The 21,461-nt window shown below is 38.6% G+C and overlaps 1 protein-coding gene across 2 annotated transcripts in view; it reads right to left on the reverse strand.

The window, feature by feature from the left end:
• The window catches only part of NTNG1 (netrin G1), a 427,667-nt gene that overhangs the window by 207,871 nt on the left and 198,335 nt on the right, over positions 1–21,461 (reverse strand). For both annotated transcript variants that reach the window (XM_036767766.1, XM_036767767.1), the window contains exon 2: positions 3,660–4,300. In XM_036767766.1, coding sequence (XP_036623661.1) covers positions 3,660–4,300 — 641 coding nt within the window. The remainder of the gene's footprint in view (positions 1–3,659; positions 4,301–21,461) is intronic.

The raw sequence follows: 21,461 nt of genomic DNA on the forward strand, positions 1-21,461 counted from the left end.
ACGGGAAGTTGAGTCCCCAGAGGGCAGCTACTCCATCTCCCCTTCCAGGTTCTTGGAATAACCCAAAATGGTGTTTGGGGTGGTTTTCTAATACATGAGTCCCCACTGATGCACTTCCCCTATTGATTATCAATTGATACCAATTAGCCAGACAATTAACTTTTAGAAAAGTATAACAAGAATGGTTAGACAAAACATCACCCTCTCCTCCCAGACTTGGAGACACATTCTCCCACAAATACATACAGAGTCAAGGTGAAAATGGACTCCGCTTCAAGAGCATAGGTGTCAAAGGGACAGTTTACAGCTCCTAAGAGAGGGAGTCATGGGCTGAAGCTGGGGATCATGAGCTTTATATATACATATATATGTGTATATGTAATATGTAAATAAACTGTATTTCAATACAATTTTTTTATTTTATATCTTATCATTTCACTTTATGCATTTAAACATTCTAAGAAGGGGTTCATAGGCTTTATCAGCCTGCCAAAGGAGTCTAAGACACAAAACAATGTTAAGAATTTCTTACCAGAGATACACCTTTAAGCTGGCATCAATGCATCGGTCCCAACTATTTGGGCAATCAACCAGTTTTGAATTCTATCTCCCCTGTTTTACCATCATTAAAACCACAGCAGCCACCAGCATTCTTGCATGAGGCCCAAACTATATTATAATGTAATTGGGAGATATTTAACATGATAAATAAAAATACAGTAAAACATAGATAATGTTAGCATGTGGCTTTCTATCAATATGTTGCCCTAAGGGATCCCTATGTATGGTTTAATGGCTCTGTTTCTATTTGACTTTGACATCACTGATCTGGACTCTATCTCCCAACTTTGTCATAACCGTGTAGAGTCTATTTCCTCATCGGGCTGTCATTATGGAGTGATATGCCCTTCTCAGCCATTTTCAGACCCTGCCACCTACGTTCTGATTACATTCCTTATCCAGCTCCGAACGGATGGTGCATTCTGCCCCTAGAACCCTGGACATCATTATCATGTAAGCTACTTGAGTCTTCTTGTTGCTGTTAAGTCATTCAGTTGTATCCAATTCTTTGTGGCCCCATGGTCCATAGCATACCAGGCCCTTCTATCCTGTTTTTCTAGGTTTTATTTGTATCCTCAGGCCTTAGCACAATGCCTGACATGCAGTAAGTGTTTAATGAATGCTTCATTATTCACTCATTTATTTATATTATTGTCATTATTCTATAAATTTAAAAAGGGACACTTGATCCTAGAATTTATCTGACTTTGAGAAATTTTTCTACCCATGAATTTTCAGGAAAATGGTTCTAGTGCTATTAATTCTCAGGTCTGGCAAAGCAAACAGATGATGGAATGCCAGGTCATCCAAGCCCCATATTAACTCTTGGTTATTATTCTACTGTTACCCCCTTCCATGTAGGCCCATTTCAATATTTTTCCTCCAACATGGTGTCCATTAAGGAGAAAGGTACTATAAGCTTGCTTTTGACCTGGCATACAAATAAAAATGTCATCTCTACCAACAGACCCTGTAAGTATAGGCATTATGTCATATTAGGATTACTAATCATGCTCAGTAGCAAATCCAGAAAGATTACAGGCACCTCATCTCTCTTGGTCAGGGATTTCCAACCTTACTCTGGTTTGACCTAAGAGACAACTAGGATCTACTCTAATTAAAAAGAAGCTCAAAGATGTAAACTTGGGAGGGACCTTCGGGGCCACCTAGCCCAAACCCCCCCTTTTACAGATGAAAAATTGAGGCCCAGGAAGGTTAAATGATTTTCCCAAGGTAACAGATGATAATCAGCAGTGGAGGGATTTGAAGCTAGTTCCTCTGACTCTGGAGTCAGTGTTCCTTCTACTGTACTTTATGTCCCCTGTTTCAAGTGCTTGATTTAAGCAATATATATCAATATCATTGATTTGCCTATCTTTATTCTTTGTCTAATACAAGTTCTAATAAGCTATAGCCCAAGGGCCAAATCTGCCCTCCACCTGTTTTTATAAGGACAAGCAAGCTAAGAATGTTTTTTTTTACATTTTTAAATATAATAAAACTTTATTGAAAAACATTTTTAAAAATCTTAGTTTGAGGCCTGTACAAAAGGAGGCAGCAAGGAGTTGTAGTTTGCCCATCCTGATTTAATATTTTAATATTTAAAGTAATACTTTTTTTTTGCTTTTAAAAGTTTCCTTTATTTTTTCTTTTTTTTCTCCTTTTGCATTTGAGACTGAGTCTCCTTATCTCACTCAGGTTGAAAGTACATCAGTCATTGAAGGAAGAGCCTGATCCCACCAGTGATTGGCACTGCTATGATAGCTATGCCCTGCTTTGCTTTAGACCCGGGTGGGTTCACTCCTTCTTAGGTAGTTTGATGATTCCCCACTCCTGGGGGCTCCCCATGTATAATTGCCATACTCAGTTCTGACACCCAATCCACTCAGCCTAACAGAACTTAGCCAAAACACCCACACTCAAGGGATCCACCAGTTTCACAGGCTACCTGGTAGCACAGATCACAGGTAAGCACCCATCACAACCTGGCTCCCCTTTTTTTCTTTTATAATTCCATGCCTTCAGTCAGCCCTTCATTTTCCTACTCACACCTACTTTATGCTTTTGCCCTTTTTTGGCTGGCATTCGAATCACAAAATAAATAAAAAAAATGGAAGAATACATGAATAAACACAAACAAACAAATAAATAAGAAATCTGTTTGGTGGGTGGTGCTGGCTGTAATAATTACAGCTGTTGCTAAGCTTCTTTGACCAGAAGTTTTGGGCTCCTAATATGGATGGATTACTTGGTTGGCTCTAAAAAGATCTATATTAAAAAAAATTCCTTTAAAGTAAATAAATAACTGGGAAGAAGCCATGTCTGCTCAGTCAATGATCTATTCAGTATGCTTAAATTTCTCCTACAAGAGAGGATGGATCTCAAATTCAATGCAACATTAAAAACCTTAGGAATAGACCAAGGTGATGGCATAATTAAACCAGAGAATTACAAGATCCATTCCTTACACTATAAAGACATTCCTTTTTCTTATATGGTTTTTACTCCATTTTTTAGCATCTTAAATGAGAGATTAAATGTGAGGAAAAGATATTCTTATTCTGTGTTTTCAATACATACATACATACATATACTTACATATATATATATGTACATATATATATACATGTAATAAGAATAGGGAATGAGAAAAATGTATGGTACTCTTCTATGCATTATTTCTTGACTTGAAAACAGACCTTATCCTCTAAATATCTGCCTACCATCCAAGACCTTCATTTTCAGCATTGTTCCATTGTAGACTAATTGGCCCCATCTCCTGGTCTTTATTGCCTTAAATGTCTAAACAGTCTCCTGACATAAGAAGATCCTTTGTCTTTTGTGAGATATTCTCTCCATGGGTGTATTTCTTTGTCTTGTTTTAAAAGCTCCGAAAATTTGTCAAGCTTAGTGATTGAAGGGTTTGGTTTAAATAGTCTCACTGAATTAGAAGTGTCTTAAATGCATTCAGAAGCTAACTTTGAGGCAGCTAGAAAAACCATTTTGGAGGAAATTGATCACTGTCATTGGTTGTGGCGTGAGTACACCACCATCCTATCTGGAAGAGACAGACCCATTCAAGTCAATTATTCTCTTACCTTCCATATACCTTTATGTCTGAGATCGCATAAAAGTAGCGGGCCAGGTGCTGCTCATCTACAAATATTTCCCCAGTGGCTGGCCTCAGTAGTCTTATCCTCAGGTCTGTGATGGTAAAGAAATCTTTGAGTTTCTTGGTGGTATCCAGCTGTCCATACAGGGAAGCCATGTTGCGAAGCCGGGGTCCGGCAAAAAATGCAAACCTATCTTTGATTTCAAAGTGGATTATTTTGCTATTTGTCATATACCCCGTGGAGTACTCTTCTGTGCAAATGATTTCTAAGATTGTGTGTTGCGATAAGTCCTTCACGGATTTAGGATCCATGTGGAAAGCATCTAAGCAGTCTGTGGCATAATATTGGTAGGGCTGCCATGTCCGTCCATAATCAAGCGATTTCTCCAAGATCATTTGGTCTGGACGCCCAGATTCAAAGGTAATAACTATGTTATCTGTGAGTTCAATGGTTTTGCTCCAAGACAGAGTAATGTTAACCTGGAGAGGCTTGGGGTACTCCTTCCAAGTAGCAGACTGCCAAAATGTGGAGGGATGTCTTCCTTCAAAATCAAACATCAGCTCAGGGGGATGTGCCAGCTCAGGGGTACTTGCATCACATTCATTATTGCACATGTAGGGGTTGCCCTATGAAAGAAGAACAGAATAGCTTTACCAGGGGGGCATGGGGAGTGGAGCACAACATAACATGGCTTTGACATAAGTGCTGCTGGCCTATTATTGCTGAGCAAGACTACCACAGAAAAAAAGAAAAAAAAATTAAAAGAAGGAAAAAAAAAACAAAACATTTGCAGTTGAGTGCCTTTATTTTCCCTAACTAGATCCTCCTCTTTATTAAGAAAAAAATGGACAGACCACAATTTTCTCGTCCCACCCCCCACCTCCCCACACACAATTCTGGAGGGTTTAAGGGAAGAAAACAACTCATTTATCCCAAATGTGTTTGACTCATAATTTGATCACAGGAGCACCAAGACATTGAACAACTGTCTAATGGTTGGATAGCTCTGATTCCTTTTAGAAAGACACTACCACAAAGCAAGGAACACTTCTTTCTGCCTCAAGTAAATTCTTCAAGAGCATAGTTTATTAGAGAAAGGGGGAGGGAAGGAGATTGGATAGATAGATAGATAGATAGGTAGATAGACAGACAGATATAGAAATATACACATATGTCTTATATACCTATGAAGAGAGGGAGACAGAGGGAGAGAGACAGAGACAGAGACAGACAGAGACAGAGAGACAGAGACAAAGAGAGGATGTCATTTTTGGAGCAACTATTTTAGAATTAGTAATCTACAAAATACCTGTGTGCTACATATGAGGCAAGGCTCCCAATGATGTTTGCATGTTTCTTCCTCTCTTGCCTCAAATCTATTATTCTTAATGGGCTTCTATTTTTTATGGAAGTAATTGCCTCTTTTAAAACATTTACTTTGTTCACCACTATATCACTGGGAATGAAGTCCATTACAAACTCAGGGGTTTGATTGAGGTATCTGCCTCAAAGTATGTTAGAAAAGACTTTAACTTGTTCCATTTATCAGGGATCCACCACATCATTGGGTTTCTGATCATGGGTTCAGATCATTGGTTCAGAGATGGAAGAGAGTTTACAATAATGGATGAGTAAGCTGAGCTGTATAGAGGGCTCAGAATCACCCAGGTAGTAAGGGACAGGGGTAGGGTCCTTGAATCCCAAATGAGAGTTCTTTCCACTGACCAGGCTGTATCCCAGTCTAGAAGGCTGCTGAGGTAGGCTGGAGGTCAGAGCTATCATCTGAGAGAAAAATATTACCAAAGATGAGAACGTCCAGCTGCTTGTTTGTCCTCGATGGCAAGGTGAAAGTAAATTATTCAACATCCTTGACTTACTGATGCATTAACTTGTATACTCCCTTCTTCTAAAAGCTACTTCATCTTGGATTGACCAAAAAGCAGGATATCACATCTGGTTGGTATACCCTAGCAAGCCTCAGTGTACTAAATGACTGTTCTTAGCTTTAATCAATAGATTATAATAGTCAGCAACTTAGTGGCTTCCAGTTTTGTTTTGTTGGTGCTGGTTTTTTCTTTAAAGGAAATAAATGGCATGATTTAAAGTCAGCTACTACCCATTAATGTGTCTAGTGTCCCATCACTCTCCTACACTCCACTACTTAATTATAAATATGGATAGAAAGGAAAACCCACCCTGTGTTATTGTTCTTTTCTCTTAGAATCATAATTATGTTTACTCTCCATTACAGGAATGGAAGCATTTCCATCATCATGGCAGGGTGATGAGTTGGGGCTCCAATAATTAATTTACACCTTGGACATTGGCACTTAGTCACAAGCTTATCCCTGTGGAATGGAAGAACACTGAAAGCCTTTTCTCTGGCCTCCCTGGAGGCAACTTCCTCATTCTTGCTTAGATAAATACATCTAAATCCTAAAACTGGCAACATGTCTAGGAGAGTACAATATTATTGATGTGGAGCAGTGTGGCGAGAGGGACATGTTATTTGGAGGGGAAAATGCCAGTGTTAAGAACGAATGCATTCAAGCCATTGGTGGCGGTGGGAATGATTCAGCACCTCTGCTTCAAGTTTCAGCCTGGTATTCCCAGTTCTCCTTTCTTTATTACTATTTATAGATATCTTCTCCAAAATAAAACAATGGGAGGGGATAAGATTCCATTCCCATAAGAATAGGTCACACACTTTATTATTATTTAAGCTCTCTTAAATACATCTAGCCAGCCAAACATGAAGTTGTACAGACCCATGGAGGCTTTTTCTGGAAAGCTATAAATATTGTAGAATCTGTCAGGATTTATAATTCTCAATTTATGTAAATATGTACCTTATAAGATGAGGTCAGATTCACACAGATCACACCTTCACTTGAAATTTACTGGAAAAAATATGGTCACTTCCAAATCTGTCAACACATAACCATCTGCACAGCCATTATCTCGCATGCTCTAATCTTCCTTCTGACAAAAGCTTCTTCATCTGGAGGTTAGGGAGATCAAAGCGACTTGGTCTGCCACATGAGTTCTCAGACATTTATATTAAATGGGGCTGAAGGATGCCTTTTTCCCGCTCTTAAGCACAGATACAAAATTCTGCTAGATGTGGTATATGCTGGAGTTGGGGTGGGATGGGGGTGGAAGAAGGAAGGGGCACTGGATTCAGAAGATCAAAGAACAAGAGCTAGAAGGGACATCAGAAGCCACTAAGTCTGCCCATCCATTTTGTGGGTGAGGAAACTGAGGCCCATAAAGCTTATGTGCTTTGACAAAGCCACAGAAATATTATGCCTCAGAGACAGGATTTGAACCTATTTGACTCTAGAGAAAGTGCCTTTTCCCCTCTAACATTCCTGAGAGGAGTGGTTAATAACACAGGTTAGTTCCTGCACAAAATCTAACTTTAAAATACACAGCAAAATAATACAAATCCTAGGTGTTTAGGAAGGTATGCGTTCATGTAATGCATGTTTATTTTTTAAATGAGTTGATTATCCAGGTTATTTGATCTGAAACTGCTCCATATTGTTTATAAAACCCATAAACTCAACAGTTATTTCTGGGTGCTTGTGGAAGATGGAGGAATCTTTGACAAAAGATGTTTCATGAATACGAAAGTGTTTGCTGGCTTTTATTTCTGGCTTAAAATCTGGCATAAGTGGAGAATCCTCAGGATCGTCCATCTCTGGAAAGTTTAATGTCTGGGTCTGACCATTGGTCTTTTTTACTTCTAATACAATAAGAAAACCTTTGAGGCTGTCAAAACAGGCAGTGACAAAGTGAATAAATCTGGTTTGGAGCACCCAAAACTCCAAGGGTAATACATGAGCATACAACCTAACAAGTTGAAGACAAAAGGTTTGGCATAAAAGCCTGCAAAATCACAGACCTTCAAAATGGAAATACTATCATATTTTAGGTAACAAAAATCTCTGGCTCCAGAGTAAAATGCCAATATCCTTGGACAATTGCATTCTAAAACAGAACACTAGGGGGGCTATGACAAATGGTAAAAACATATTGTCTTAATTTTGCCTGGGCCATGGATATTGTTTTAGTCATTACTCAGTTATTGCTTTTTTTTATTTTAACTTATAAACTAATCTACACTGCACAATGTCAGCTTCTGTCTTGGAGTTTAGACAAAGGCAAAATAACTATGTTTCCCCCAGATTTGTAACAAGTGAACATCTTTTTAGAGAAAACCTGGAGGTATAGGTAGCTTAAGATGAGTGTTTGCAGTGGGAGAAGAATCACAGGATAATCTATTGAAACTTGAGACTATCTCTTCCAATTCCTTCATTTTACAAATGAGGAAACTGACATCAAGAAAAGTTAAGTGACTTACCCAAGGTCACCTAGGTCTTTTGGCTCCAAACCCATCCCCCATCCATTACCATGCATCCTCTAGACCTCCTATTATCAATATCCTCCATGGATGACAAACAATGCCAGAATGGCATTAGTTTATGTAGCCTTGAGTTTGCATGCCCAAGAAAAGAGGAAGAAATACCAAAAAAGGCCCAGGAACCACTGAACCAGAAAGTAAATGAGAATGGGTTCCATTCTTTATTCCAGCTCACTTTGGAAAGAATTTTGGTAGTGTGACACTACTGAAATTGACTGGTCAGCTGATCATTTCAAATGAACAGCTCTCCAAATTACAGCAAATATACTAAGAAAAAATGGATAGAAGTGGTCTCTTTTAGGAGATTAATGATTTGATGGCCATTACAAAAACTTACTGAGATACAGAGATTAAAAGGAAATTAGCTAAAGGAAAAGGGGACATCTATTTTGTTCTCATCCTTTAAAAAAGAAACCCCAGAATTTTAGTGTGCTAACTAAAAATGTACATGTGTGTATTTGAGAAAAAGAAAGAAAAAAACCCTATTAAAGTATGGGCACATCCCAAAAGAAGAAATAAGCTTTGACATTCGCTATTCTTGAAAAAGTAATAGAATGTGTGTTGATCATTTACTAGCTGTGTGACCCTGAGCATGTCACTCAACCCCGATTACCTCCCTCTCCCCCAAAAAAGAAAATGTCCGTTGAAATATTCTGTGTACATGTGACCATCATCTGTCTTGCTATAGTCACAGACCTATCAATAGGAAATCAATTGTGAATAAAAAACCTGATTAATTACAATTTTCAACTTTCTCAATTCTACCCTAATCCAATTTCTATAAGAAAAATCACGTTTTCCAACTTAGGAAAACCAGAAACTCTCATCCTAGTTAAGTCTAACAGACTCGGGCATTAGCAAGTCTAAGTAATTATTTTGTGGCCAGCAGGCAGCCTTAAATAGATCTTAATTTAAGTCCTACAAGCAACAGATCCTCAGCTGATCATCTCCAGACCAAGCTGAAAATATTTATCGCAGCACTAACAATATTTACACCATTAAGAGATTTCTAAATAATTCAACAGACTTTGCTTCTAAATATTTTTATGACAATTAAAAAAAAGAAAGATTTGTGAGGTTGCTTTTTATTTAGGAGGATGTATGGTTTTACCTCTGGGAAAATCCAAGTTAGCTATTAATTAGCACATTGTAGCCAACGTGGAATGTTGTGACTGCCTAAATGTGCTTGGGGAAGTTGGGGTGAGAAATGAAAATTTAGGGCATGCTGGAAAAATACTTATTTACAGAAGGTGAGTTTTCTCATAGATAGCACTTGAGTAAAATGATCTTTTCCCACCTCAGATCTTTGCTGTAGTTTCTCTTATTCTCTGTCTCCTCCTTCTTCTTTCTCTCTAGTCTGTATTTATCTCTGATTCTCTCTCTCCATTTATCATGCTGTCTCTCTGTCTCTCTGCCTCTCTTTGTCTCTGCTCTGTCTGTCTCTCTGTCTCTCTGTCTCTCTCTGTCTCTCTCTGTCTCTCTCTCCATGTGAGCACACACACACACACACACACACACACACACATACACACACAGACACACACATTCCTTCATCAACTATATCGAATTTCATTATTTAATTGTACCTGTGATTGGGACATTCCTGGTCTTTCAATGCTTCACCCTTTGGATGCCAAACAACATAGAATAACAGCTGGCACCTTGGTGAATTCCCACAGAATATTCACTCCACAATTAAAAGAGCTATATATCGGAGGCATGTGCTTACAAGTGGTTTTGAGAAGCATGGGTGTCAACACACATGAGCTTGCAAGTGATTGTGAAAAAGTGAGACTAGCAGACAGCCTCTCACCCATTTGCACCTGGCTGGTCTAAGCTTGTTTGGTTGTGAAATAAATCCTATGTGGCAATGTGGGAATAAAAAAGACAACCACAGACAAGGTGTGCAGTGGAAGATTTGGAGGACAGTGGCTCTTCAACTTTCCTCACTTAGCCCTAAACTGTACAACAAAGAGACTGCGCGGCTAAGACTTAGGAGAGCAGTAAATAAGCCAATGATTATTTTGTCCCTACAATTTATAATACGCAACAACAACAATAACCTTTAGGGTCTGTGCCAAGCATTTCCACTCTTTTCCACGCTAGCAGGAAGTGAAGAAGGGACAGGGTCACCTGGTTATTGACTGATTGTTGCTGATGTGACTAAGGGAGAGACTGATTCCAGCATCACCCTATCTTCTTAACCATTTCTTCCCCACCAAAGAAAAGACTTCCTTGGACCCAATTGTGTTTTGGTGTTTGATCAGGAGCTTGAGAAGTACGTCTTCTGTTTGCATTTTGTTCTGTTTTCTGTGGGGTTTTCTGAGTATCTGTCCTGACCCTCTGTGGCCTTAATCATAAGAGCTAATGTTCTACTGTTTTAGGATAGGCTGAGATCTCACCACTATGTAGTATCCATTGAGAAGGGAGGATGGTGGTCTGAGTAGGCTGGAGCTGGGGGAGGGAGGGAAGGGGCACTAATCACAGGTGAGGGGGCTAAAATACACATCAGGGCCTCATGATGGGCCTAGCCATTAGCAGCTAGCATACTATATTTGTGGAAAAGGCAGCTAGGTGGCACAGTAGATGGAGCACTGGGCCTGAAGTAAGGAAGATTCATCTTCCTGAGTCCAAATCTGGTCTCTGACACTTTCTAGCTGTGTGACCCTAGGCAAATACTTAACCCTGTTTGTCTCAGTTCCTCATCTATAAAATGAGCTGGAGAAGAAAATGGCCAACTGCTCCAATATCTTTGCCAAGAAAACCCTAAATGGACTCAAAGAGAATCAGGCACGACTGAACAACGACTGAACAACAACAAAAACACACTCTATCTGAGCCTGAGGCAGGAGGTCCACGTTAAGATGTGTGTTGGGGGGACAGGGAAAGGACAGAAATTTCAAGAATATTAGAAAGATGATAAACTATCCTTCTATACTACTATTTTTGCACTTTAGCCAGACAAGCCTGTTTGCTTCCCCTCGCTCTGCTTTAACTTAGGCAGTCCCCCAGGCAGCCACATGGCACAGTGGGTGGAGGCCTGGGCCCACAGTCAGAAAAACCTGATTTTATATCCAGTCTCAGTGTGTCCCCGGGTGAGTCACTTAACCTCTACTTGCCTCAGTTTCCTCAACTGTAAAACAGGCATAATAATTGCACCTACACCACAGGGATGTTGTGAGGATCCACATTTATAATGTATTTAGCACAGTGCTTGGAACATAGCAGGTGCTATATAAATGCTTATTCCTTTCCCTTCCCCCCATGCCTGGAATGCTCCCTCTCTTCCTTTCTGCCTCTTGCAATTTCTAGCTTCATTCAAGGCTCGGGGCAAGGTCCACTTCTTCCACAAGACCTTTCCTGACTCCCCTAATTATAAGTGTGTCTATTTTCCCCCTCTCCCCAAAATACTTTTAAATATTTCCTGAGCATAGATTTTGTATTTACTTCCCTGTGAATGTCCCCCCTCCCCCTCTCCTAACCTTCACTATCTGTATTCTACAATAGAATAATGCTATTTACCTAGTGACTTAAGGGTTCCAAAGTGCTTTGTCTATGTTGTCTTATTTAATCCTGACAATAACTCTGCAAGTTAAGTGTTATTATTATCCGAGTTTTTTCAAATAAGGAAATTTAGATTAAAAGAGGTTAAATGGTTTTCCTAGGGTAATAAGTTTCTTTAGCAGGATTTGAACTCAGAACTTCCTGGCTCCAAATCTAGCATTCTGTCCACTGTATCTCTCTAACTGCCCTGTCAGCTCCTTGAAGGCAGCTGCTGTTTTCATTTTCATTTTTGTATTTTCACTGCCTACCCTATTGCGTAGTACACAGTAAGCCCATAATAAATGCTTCATCCAGTGGAACTGAGTTGAGCAAGTTTGAATTGAACTGAGTCTGGACCTGTCAGGTATGTCATAGTAGGAATTTTTATCCTATATTAATTGGATTCGGTGGCTGCCAAGGTCCCTTCCAACAGTCAATGCCAAATTCTGTGATTCTGTGAATTTCATTGCTTGTAATGCATGGAAGGAAAAGAATTCTGATTTTGTATTTCAAGAGTTAAAAAGAAACCATTCCTCCTTTTTTGACAGTAAACAGCTATCCACCCCCTCCCCACCCCCATCACAGAGGTTCTTTTCTGTCATATACAAAGGCTTAGGCCTTGATTGAAGTTACTGCTTATTTCAATCTGCTCCCTGTCTACACTAACACTTTGTGGACATTTTTACTCAGCAACAAAGACGGGTGTGCTTAACCTTTCCCCAGTGTGAATATTGGAAGCTGTATCGAAGATTACAGGCCATAATAGACACCTAGGTAAATCCCTACAGAGGATTATGGTTAGGATTTTCAACCCCATAAAGGCCACTGAGGTCAAGGAGGCCAAGATGCTTAAAAAGAGCAAAATAAATTCTCAAGCCACAAGCCACAGAAACTGCAGAGCTGTCCAAGTCATTAGTGGCTACATCCTACATGAGGATTAAATATTAACTAAATCAACAAAGCTTAAAGGAAAGCTCTGAGGTAAAGTTTGTTCTGAGGTAACAAACGCAAGGGGACAATTGCTTTAAAAAATTCCCCCTAAGCAATCATCAGCGAAATATGGTTAGCAAAGCATTATACTTTGAAGACGGTATAAAACCTAGTGGACCCAAGACACTTAGCTGTAGTAGCCCATAACTGAAGTAGAGATGAGCTCTTTAAGAGAGGGTAATTCAAGTCAAATAATGTGACTGAAATGACTATGCAGGTTGGATGTTCAAAGTCCTTATCCTCCCAAGTATCACGAGGGGTAGGTGAATATTTAGAATCCTGAGTGACCCAATCCAGATTCACCTAAACAGAAAATTGTACATTTTCCTCTAGCATATAAATCCAGACCAATCCAGAGGCCATTTTCTGAAAGTCAACAGCTTTGAAAAACTATGGGGACTAAAAATGTGCTTTGCTGAAGTCACTTAAACATGACATGGAGGAATAGAGCTTTCTAAAATCTGTGTTTTCCCAGGGAATTATTTTCTGTGACTTCCTTACATTTCAGAGTCTCCTCCCCAATCTTTTCTTCCATCTTCTTCCTTCCTTCTCATTGTTCCATCTATCTTTATCTTTCTCCTTTCTTCCTAGTAGTACTCATCTGATCCCTACAGAGCTGAAATGTCTTTCTCCAAACCAACAGGAACTGCTTATTTAACCCAGTGTCCTTGTTGGATCCCAGGATCAATTTTGAAAAAAGAATAACGGCTTTGATTAAAGGCAAAGGGCATAAAAGTCAAAGTTAGGAAGTCTTCATAATACTAATCCATATAACAGAGCTTGAAGGGGTACAAATAGTTAAAGTCTGGGGTTTGGTTTGGTTCCTTTGTTGTTGTAGGGTGGGGTGGGGGGTGGAATGAGAATGGGGAGGAAGGTTTGGTCAGCCCCATGATTTCATTACTGTAGTAAAGCTGATGGTCAAGAAACTATTTTCCACCACCGAAAGTTTGCAATTGTCTTAACAAGTCTTAACGAATAACGTGGTACATCGAAAGGTTTTAATACTCGTTTGTTCAAATTATTAAAGGTTTTCTTGTCCAACCCTCTCATTTTAAAGACAAGGAAACTGCGGAACCAGGAGAGTACATGTCTTGCCCAGGTCACACAGCCAGTGTGTGTCAATGACAGGATTTTAACTGAGGCCATCCTGATACTGGCCTCAGATGACAGCTTTTCAGATTGAATCCTTCCTTGTGACAAAGAGTGGCAATTAAGAAATATATCCCATAATGACCACATCTGACAATGTATCCTAACCTCCATTGCCACCATGCTGCTCAGAAAAAGATAGGTGAAATAAAAATAGCATATTGCATTATGTAAAATTTAAGTGTACTTGGGAAAAAAGTGCTGACATTCAGCTCAGAGCATCTATCAATGTTTCCTGGGTTATTCATGGGAACAACCCCCAAGTGGGGCAACTGACATCTTGAGAATTATCCATTGTTCCCTTTTGCTTTCTTACTAGAACCACTTTCTTTGACGTTGTTACTCAGTCATTTTCATGTCCTATTCTTCATGACCCCATTTGGGGTTTTCTTGACAAAGATACTGAAGTGGTTTGCTATTTCCTTCTCCAGTTTGTTTTACAGATGAGGAAACTGAGGCAAACAGGGTTAAATGACTTGCCCAGGGTCACATAGCTAGCGAGTGTCTGAGGCCAGATTTGAACTCAGGAAGATGAGTCTTCCTAACTCCAGGCCCAGCACTCTATCCACTGTACCAAATAGTTACTAGAACTACTTTCTTGTTTATCTTATAAAATAACGGGATCTCAGGGTTGGAAGGGACCTTACAAGTCACCAATACAATTTGTACCTACCTAACCAAGAACCAACTCTATAATATCCCTGATAAGTAGCCATTTCGTCTTCATTTGAAGTTCTCCAGGGCAAGGGAACCCACCAGCTCCATTCCATTTTTGGATGGCTCCAATCGTTAAGTTTTTCCTTGCATCAAGTAAAAATTAGCCTCTTGGAAATTTCTATCCATCATCCTAGATCTGACCTCCAGAGTCAAGCGGAACAACTTTAATCCCTTGTCCATATGAGGGGCTTCCAAGTTCTGGGAGACAACTATCATGCCCTCCCTGCTCCTCTCCCTCCCACTCCCCTAAGTCTTTGTTTCCTTAGAGTTTTTCTCTATACCGTTCCTTCAGTGGGTCATCATATGGGGCATGAATGAAGAGCAATTCAAAATCCTAGTCTTGTTTGTTTATTTCTGTTCCCTTGTTAATTCTCTAACCAACAGAAATGCTATTAACCTGTAATACTTTGAGACCATTTTGCTTCTTAATTAACAAACACACCATCTTTAGGCTATAGTCAATAATGAATATCTTTTTTTCTGTACAAGAGTAGCTCAACAGCCCACAAAAGTGACCAATATTGTCCTTATAAAATAAAACCTCTATCAATCAACAAGAGATTATGGAGGGTTTACTCTGCCTGATACTGTTCTAAGTGGTATGATTTCCCTGAAAAACAAAAAAGTTCTCAGATTATTTAAGGACATAAACCAAAGAAATATAGATACATTAGAGTATAAACAATACATAATAAAATAAATTATAAAATATTAACAAAGAATAGAGGCATATAATAGTGTTTTAGTTTTCATTGGTTCTTGATTTTGCCATTGTGGGTGCCCCCTCCACCGATTTAGCTAGGTGGTACATTGGATAGAGCCCTGGGCCAGGAGTCAGGAAGACCTGAATTCAAGTCCAATCTCAGAAACTTATTAGCTGCGTGACCTTGGGAAAGTTAACATCCTCTGTTTGTCTCATTTTTCTTATCTCTAAGGGGATAACAATAATCCTATGTCCCAGAGTTGTTGTGAGGATCACATGAGGTGATACTTGTAAAGTGCTTAGGACAGGGCCTGGTACATAGCAAACACTAATATAATGTAAGATTATATGCCATATATTCAAATTCTCATTTTTTAGTCCTTCCTCAGTTAATTTCCTTCCTAATAACAGGGTTGATATGAGAATGTTGCCATTTATTAGATCTTTCTTTCTATCTTTGACTTCTTTGGGTTATAAGACTAGTGGTCAAATCCCTGGATCACAGGGTTGAGACAGTTTAGTCACATTTCTTGCATAATTGCAAAATGCGATCCAGAATGGTTATATCAATTTACAGAGCCACCAAGACCTTATTAGCATGCTTTTCTTTCTACATACAATCTAAAATTAACTCATCATTTTTATCAATTTGTATTACTTGAGGTAAAATCTCAGTGTTATTTTCACTTGCCTTTTTATTTTTTACTATTAGTGTTGTGGTTTATGATTTTATATGGTTATATATAATTTGCTATTGTTCTTTTGAAAATTATTCAGATTTCTTTCTATCATTTGACCATTTATTTGCTGAGGAATTTTCTTAATGTTATATATTTCTGTAAATGCCATATATACCTTGAATTTCAGACTTTTATCTCTGATATTTCATGTAAATATTATTTGGCTATATAATTTTTCTTCTATCCTATTTGATTTCATTCATGTAAAAACATTTTTAATTTTATGAGGTCAAAATTGTCTACTTTGACTTTTCTGACCTCTTCTACCTATTTATTGGGTAAAGAATTTAATCCTGAGTCAAAATGGTAAAAGGTAACTAGTGTCATTCTATTCCTTTTTAGAAAAATTTCTCTTTATATTTTATATTCTAGTTGCCTATCCCATTTTGAATTTTTATGGTATGTAGTATCAAATGATGGTCTAAATCTAATTTGCCAAACTGATATAAAATATTCCCATCAATAACTTATGTTTCTTTAAACTCTGGGATTCTGTTTTTGATTGTTTTCTTTCTTATTGATCCAGTCTATTCTTTTGACCAGTTCTTCTCTTTTTTGACTGGTACCAAATAGACTTACAGACTGCTACATAATATAGTTTGAGGACTGATAATGCTGTTCTTTATTCATCCACATTTTTTCTGATTACTTCCCTTGAAATTCTTTCAAACGAATTTTGTTGTTTTATCTAATGCTGTCTTGAATTCATAGCTGAAGTTGGAGGGCATTCAGATGAAGGTGCTCAGAATAGTTAAGAATCTTGAAGTCATGGCACATGAGGATTCATTGAAAGAACTAGAAAACATTTAGCTTAGCAAAGGAGATTTTGGAGGAGACATAATGGCTGATTTCAAGTATTTGAAGGACTCTCAAGTGGAACAAATATTAAACTTCTATTTGTGTTTCCAGCCAGAACTAAAAGCAATGGGTGAAACTTTAAGAGATATGGATTTTGACCCTGTGTAATAAAGACCCTCCTAAGAGTTAGGGGTATCTAAAAATGTAAATGGTTGCTCTCAAAAGCACTGTAGGTCTGCAAGCAGTATATGAATGGTCACATGGTGATTAAGTTCTGGAGAAGATTCCTGTTCAGTTACGGGTTGAACTAAAAGGGCATTCTTCCAATATTAAAGATTCTTTGATGCTCTGATTCTTCCTGCTACCCACCTTCCTTTATGAATGATTACAGGCCAACTTTCTCCTCCCTTTACCACTTCCTAATCACATTAGTAGCTGTAGTGAACTCTAATTCTGGGTTTGATTTGAGGCATTTTGGGATGTTTCTCATGACTCAGGAACATATCATGTGGAAATCAACTTGTCCTAGATAGATTATATTGATCTGCCAAAGTGGTTCCAGAAGTAGAGAGTCACTAGATATTGAATTTTAAATATTGGATTATTTTATATTGCATCTGGGATCTAATATGAGATACTAAAGGGTAAAATTTCATTGTGCTTATTGCCAGGATTCTTTTCTGCCTTGTTACAGGATGAAGAGTTCCAGTCTAAAGAACAGAAACCTACAAGGTGGAGGAAAACACTATGCGTTAGACATTGGTCAAATCATGCTTAAAAACAAATGATAACCAAACTCTAATGAAGTATTGATAGTTAAGTTATCATTGATCATAATAAGAAAAAAAATAAAGTTAAAATGCCCCAAACAGGGTGTTGTTGAGTTGTTTCAGTTGTGTACAACTGTTTGTGACCCCATTTGGGGTTTTCTTGGCAAAGATACTGGAGTAGTTCACTATTTCCCTCTCCAGCTCATTTTACAGATGAAGAAACTGAGGCAAATAGGGTGAAGTGAATTTTCTCAGGGTCACAGAGCTAGTAAGTGTCTAAGGCTAGATTTGAACTTAGGTCTTCCTGACTCTAGGTGCAATACTCTATCCACTGCATCACCTACCTACCCTCCAAAAGAGGATAGGTTTGGGTTATATTGGTTGTTGATAAGAATAACCGAAGTTTGGCTGGTGTACAAAGAAGTGTGCATATGTTACCTCATTTAAAACTCTCAACCACTTCATGAACTCAAGTCAAATAAATATGCATTTTTATATGCTATGTATTGGGGATATAAAGAGTTGTAAAAATTGCCCCTGCCATACTTCATATATGAGGAAATTGAGGCTGAGAGGTTAATTGATTTGCCCCATGTCTGTATGTTACAAACACCACTGAATCATTCAGAACAACATTTGAATATCCCCGAATCTCAGTTTTAGAAGGAACCACAGAACATATCTAGCTCTACCTGTTTGCAACAAGAATTAGGATTACATCACACTCAAGAAATAGATCTCTTGCCTCTGTGTGAAACCTCCAGGGAGGGGCATTCACTTCCTCCTGAGAGAGTCCTTCTCATTTGGGAGTTGTTCTACTTCTTAGGAAATGTATTTTTAACTTACATTGATTCGAAACATGCCTCTCTACAACTTCTACTTTCTATGACTCTGAAGGACAAATCTAATCTCTCTTCTAAATGACAGCCTTTCAGCTACTTGAAGAAAGCTTTCATGTACTCCCTGTGTCTCCTCTCTTTCTGGCTAACCATCTCTAGTCCCTTCCATGGCTACTCCTATGATATGACTTCAAGATGCTTCAGCATCCCAACACTCTCCTTTGAATTCTGCCCAGTATCCTTCCTGAACTGTGACATTTTGAACAGAATAGTTTGGTCCTGACCAAGTGGAGAGAGACTATCTCTTAAAGTAGCCTAAAATTACATTATTTTTTTTTGGTTGTCATGTCACACTAAATATTTTCAAACTGAAACAGATAGTATTGATTTGAAGAGTTGGTCCTTGCTGACTGAGATCCTCCAGTTCAGTTCCATTTTACCAACATGGAAACTGAGGTAAATGATTCCTTCACGGTCACAAAGCTCGATAAAATTCCAAGAGTCTAGGTCTCTTTACCCCTGTGCCAGTACCCTATCTACTATATAAAACTATCTATTTTCATTTAATTAGGATGCTCAATTAAAAAAAAAGTTTACTTGGAAAGACATCAAAACAGGTTAATTATTTAATGCCCTGTTTCTTAGGTTTGCAGAAGTGGTTTCATGAGATCAATATGTGACTTTAGTTGAATGGGTAGGAGTTTTGTCTGCTGACTTCAAGGCTTTGATAAGCTGTGACTATTTAATATTAACTCCACCCCACTTCCCTTCAAATTCCTGCCCATTCACTTTTGGTTACTAAGCCAAGAGTCCTCAGAAGTGAAAAGCCAATGGGTATGGGGTAACCTTGAATCCAGACTCCAATTCAATTAAAATGCATTGTTATTGTTGTTACTGCTACTACTCATAATAGCTCACATCTTTATAGCACTTTAAGGTTTATAATCTCATCCCCAGATATTAAATGACATCTTGTCCCTGTTCTACACTAGCAGGGTGCTTGGTACTAAGCTTCTTTTTCCTTGTCACCTTGCAATTTGCTTGGGTGTAAGACTGTGGAGTGGGAAGAGAGTAGTATGAGTGGAGTGTTGAGAGCAGTGAGATATTGTGGGGGTTAAATAAAAGAACATAATTCCTGGGAGTTATTGGGTGGGTAATGTGAATTGATCGTAAGTTAGAGATAGAGGTCTTCCTGGGAACAGATGTCTGGGGGAAGGGGATCCCGCAGGGGGTGGGGGGAGTAGAGTTGGTGAGTTACAGGCAACAGATGGTCTCCAATAGAACTGGTTAGAGAGATGGTGACCATGTCCCTCTCTAGATAGTGGCTACCCCCACCAGACAACAGCTTTCTTCTACTCAAACTTGAAGGATCTTACTCATCCTTCAGTCTAGTTTTGTTTGCTTGGTATTGGTCCAGGGCTGAATATAGCCTCCCACAGTACAATTTTCAGTCCCTGAAAGCTGTCAGTGGTAAGCAGCTGAACACACTTGAGCAATGGCATATGATGACTTTCAAGGCTGATTACATTACTTTCCCTAAAAATAAAAATTAAAATGCATGCAAAACATTTTTATCTATTTACTTGGCATCTTTTCTATGAGCAGCAACTTACTTTGAAACTTAAAAAATCCCTATAAACAACTCATCAATAACAAATTCATACATTACTAATAATTGCTTTCCCCCAACATTCAATTAAATCAATCCTACTCAACAAACATTCATTAAGCCTTTACTCTGCAGAAAACACTATGTTAGGCACTGCGGGTAGACAGACAAAAATTATAGTCTCTAACACTCAAGAAGCTTGCATTCTACATAGAGGGCTATATTATGTACATAGAGACATACGATACAAGGTAGAGTGTAACAAAGAAAATATTTTTATCTATGAATAAGAATGGGGTCAAATGTGATTGTTTTCTGGCTATAAAAAGGGTCAAGTTGTACAAATAGAGCCTAGAGCTGCCATATTAGTGTGTGTATGTGTATATATGTGTGTGGGGGTTGGGGGGAGGTGTTCCATGATGCCCTCAAACTTACGACTAAAGAATTTTTTTCTACTAGACTTTTAAAATGCATTCTGTATTCTGAATGCTAGAGGAATATACTCTTCTAATTAGCTGTCAGACCACAGTGCATTGAGGGTGAGCCAACCTTGGTGTCCTCATCAACTTCATTCTCACATACCATGGCATATCCAGTCAGTTTATTTACCCCCATAGAATCTCTTGCATACAATCCACCCTTCTAGTCCAGGCCCTCATTACCTGATGTCTGGACTACTGCAATAGCCTCTTCATTGCTCTCCCTGGCTGAAGTCTCTTCCTACTAAAATCTATTCTCAAAAACACTTCCTGAATGATTTTCCGAAAATGTAGGTTTGACCATGTTATGCCTCAACTCAATAAAGTTCAGTGGCTCTTAATTACTTCCGGGATTAAATATAAAATCCTTTGTTTGGCATTTAAAACCATTCACGATGTGGCCTGAACTCATCATTTCAGTCTAAAAACTCTTCTTCATATCTCAAGGGTCCAGTTGAGCTGTTTCTCTTATGTTTCTTAGCAAACAGAACTCTATTACCTATGTCTGTGCCTTAGCATTGGCTGTCCCCCGTACTTGGAGTTAATTTCTTCCTTACTTTCATCTCTTCCCTAATTTTTTTCAAGATTCAAATCAAGTCAAACTTACTCTACAAAACCTTTCCTAATCGTCCAGCAGCTAGTGTCCTCCACACCTTCACAAATTACTGCGTACTATTATTTATCAATTTCATATGTACATATGGTGTACCCCAGGGTGGAGAATCTACAGGCTCAAGGCCACATGTGGCCCTCTAGGTCTTCAAGTGCAACCCTTTGACTGATTCCAAATTTCACATAACAAATCCCTAAAAGGATTTGTTCTGTCAAACTTGGACTCAGTCAGAAGGCTGCACCCAAGGACACAGGAGGTCTACCCTGATAGAATGTAAGCTCTTTGAGGACAAGGGGAATTTCAACTTTGTCTTCATATCCTTAGCACTTAGCACAATGTCTGGCACATTGTGGATGCTTTAGTATGTGCTTGTCAATTGATATACATGATTACTGAACCACTACCAGTGAC

Source organism: Trichosurus vulpecula, chromosome 7 (assembly GCF_011100635.1).
Source record: "Trichosurus vulpecula isolate mTriVul1 chromosome 7, mTriVul1.pri, whole genome shotgun sequence".
NCBI classification, from domain to species: Eukaryota; Metazoa; Chordata; class Mammalia; order Diprotodontia; family Phalangeridae; genus Trichosurus; species Trichosurus vulpecula.